This window comes from Protomyctophum bolini, assembly GCF_963924005.1.
Source record: "Protomyctophum bolini genome assembly, chromosome: 20".
NCBI lineage: Eukaryota > Metazoa > Chordata > Actinopteri > Myctophiformes > Myctophidae > Protomyctophum > Protomyctophum bolini.
The window spans coordinates 2,005,029-2,007,885 of NC_137881.1; the positions used below are offsets into that span (position 1 = coordinate 2,005,029).

The following is a 2,857-nucleotide window of genomic DNA, read 5'->3' on the forward strand; positions in this document are numbered from 1 at the left end:
GTCATTTTACAGATTTTATCGCTGCTGTCGGGTGGAAACCTTGTGTGTCCAAAACTGAGCCTGAGTTACAATGCTGTAATGTTATTATTTGCTCACAAGCTCTTGTTAATACTTTTCATTGGTTCAATATTAATTTAAAACTGTCAAAGCATGACAGAAAAGGCCAATCTATTAGCTTGCAACACGTCGCCAGCTTGTAGATCGGCTGTATTCACTTAATTGTGATGAAGTACAGTAGGGCTTTCATTTACCATGGGAATTATTTTTTTTAAAGTATGGAGTTACAAGCTTTCTGCTTAACAGCAACGATTCGTTCTATGGGCCACCCAGATGGAATCTCTGTTGTTTTTGTTTTAACGGGTAAAGAGGCAGTTGTTTTACAGACGGTGAAAGGGGCAGTTGTTTTACAGACGGGTAAAAGGGCAGTTGTTTTACAGACGGGTAAAGGGGCAGTTGTTTTACAGACGGGTAAAAGGGCAGTTGTTTTACAGACGGGTAAAAGGGCAGTTGTTTTACAGACGGGTAAAAGGGGCAGTTGTTTTACAGACGGGTAAAAGGGCAGTTGTTTTACAGACGGGTAAAAGGGCAGTTGTTTTACAGACGGGTAAAAGGGCAGTTGTTTTACAGACGGGTAAAAGGGGCAGTTGTTTTACAGACGGGTGAAAGGGGACCAGTTGTTTTACAGACGGGTAAAAGGGCAGTTGTTTTACAGACGGGTCGCACAGAGAGAGGCATGCGCTCACAATGAAATATTTATCAACGAGATTGCCAAGAGTCAGAGGACATCAAAATTTCATGCATTTTTCACGCTAGCTTGGACTTTGTGAGGCGTGCGTGCGTGCGTGCATGCGTGTGTGCGTGTTGTGTGTGTGTGTGTGTGTGTGTGTGTGTGTGTGTGTGTGTGTGTGTGTGTGTGTGCGTTTGTGCGTGTGTGTGTGTGTGGCATCTTTCATCTCCCAGGGGGGTCAAATGCCTCGGTACTGGGTGGGGGGGGGGTCTCTCTCCCATAGCGAGCATTCTGGCACACGTCCCTCTACTAACCTGGATTGGATACGGTTGTGTGTGCATGTCTGTGTGTGTGTGTGTGTGTGTGTGTGTGTGCATGTCTGTGTCTGTGTGTGTGTGTGTGTGTGTGCATGTCTGTGTGTGTGTGTGTGTGTGTCTGTGTGTGTGTGTGTGTGTGTGTGATAGATGTGGTGGTCCTATACATTGACATGCTGTCTTTGTTTACATTACAGCTACAGTGTGTTGTTAGTGTAAACAACCTGTAGTCTAGTCTTTGTTCAGCCGCTGATGTTTGTTGTTGACTGAACATTATATATATATATATGTATATATATATATGTATATATATATATACATATATCTTTTGGGCAACAAACTGTATTTTTTGGATATTTTTATGGTGTATGTATGGTGAGATAGTGCCATCTAGTACTGTGCTCTGTATTTGGGGTCTGTTTCATGGACACTGGCAGGTTGAATTAGGCTCACCTGAGCAGCTAATCAAACTCATTTCAATCACCTGTTGGGTGTTTGGGCAGAACAAAAACAGAGCCGAGGTGAAGAGAGGAGCTCTTTCATGTCGGAGAGTCTCCACAGAAGATAAGAAAATAATATAAAAAATAACTTAACTGAACTCCTAAAAGTCTGTGCAGAAGGCGCATACGGTATGTTGCCAGTTGTTTGGTTTGGTGTCTGTTATAAAGTTATATTGCCATTGTATCGTGTATTTGTTTGTGACATGTGGACATCCAAAACTGTTGCTTTGCACTATTCAAATTTAAAAAAAAATAGCAGATCTACTCTCTCTCTCTCTCTCTCTCTCTCTCTCTCTCTCTCTCTCTCTCTCTCTCTCTCTGTCTCTCTCTGTCTCTCTCTCTCTCTCTCTCTCTCTCTCTCTCTCTCTCTCTCTCTCTCTCTCTCTCACACCCATCTCCTCATTGAGTTGACAGCTGTCGTACAGTATGGTCAGACCCATACAGTGCATAATGACAGGCTGTTAACCCATTCTGACCTGAGATCAGATTCATACGAGGTTTCCACTGGACACACACTGGTCTGATGAACCCATTCTGACCCGAGATCAGATTAAAAAAATGTCAGTCGTTCTTCGATTTTTTTTAAATAGCAGACCTACAAGCTCGTAGCGCGCCACTCGGTGGCGCGCTACGAGCTTGTAGATCTGCTATTTTTCAATAGCTAAAGCATAACATGATGCTAACACCAAAACGGGTTCCCGGTCAGAATGGGTTAAATAAATAAAGCATGGATGTATCGTGCTGTAGTTTCTTCAGAGTACTTTATAAACTGTATCTCAATATAATTCATGTTTTGACCCTCAAAAGAACCCTGAGGCGCCATTTGACCTTCATTTAATCAGACCAGTGTGTGTGTCCAGTGGAAACCTCGTATGAATCTGATCTCAGGTCAGAATTCTTAATGTTTTTGTTTGTTTCTAGTATCACTTATTATGCAATACAGAGGAAACCAAATGACCAAAAATAAATGGGCTCTTGTTTACTCTTAGATATAAGGAGCGAGAACAACCGTCTTGAATCTTAAGTGGTTAATCTGCTCTTTATCCGAGTGTGATTTATCTGTCCTCCTCCAGCAGTAAAACAGCCTCTCTGTTGTTGTTGTTCTGTTCTCTCACACGTTATCACCTGTCCTGTGATCCTTCAACTGACCACAATGTGTCTCCTTTTGCTTGTGTTTCCTCCTCCTCCCCTCCTCCTCTCCCTCCTCTCCTCCTCCTCCCTCCATCCCTCCCCCTCCCCCTCCTCCCCCTCCCCTCCTCCTCTCTCTCCCTCCCTCTCCTCTCCTCCTCTCCTCCCCCTCCTCCTCCCCTCCCCTC

At 43.8% G+C, this 2,857-nt stretch overlaps 1 protein-coding gene across 1 annotated transcript in view; it reads left to right on the forward strand.

Moving 5' to 3' along the window:
- LOC308335891 (CD320 antigen-like) overlaps positions 1 to 2,356 on the forward strand; it is a gene marked incomplete at its 3' end in the record, with an annotated part of 65,382 nt that extends 63,026 nt beyond the window's left edge. Inside the window, exon 4 of the mRNA XM_080793110.1 lies at positions 2,349 to 2,356. Coding sequence (XP_080649236.1) covers positions 2,349 to 2,356 — 8 coding nt within the window. The remainder of the gene's footprint in view (positions 1 to 2,348) is intronic.
- Between the last annotated feature and the right edge of the window lie 501 nt (positions 2,357 to 2,857).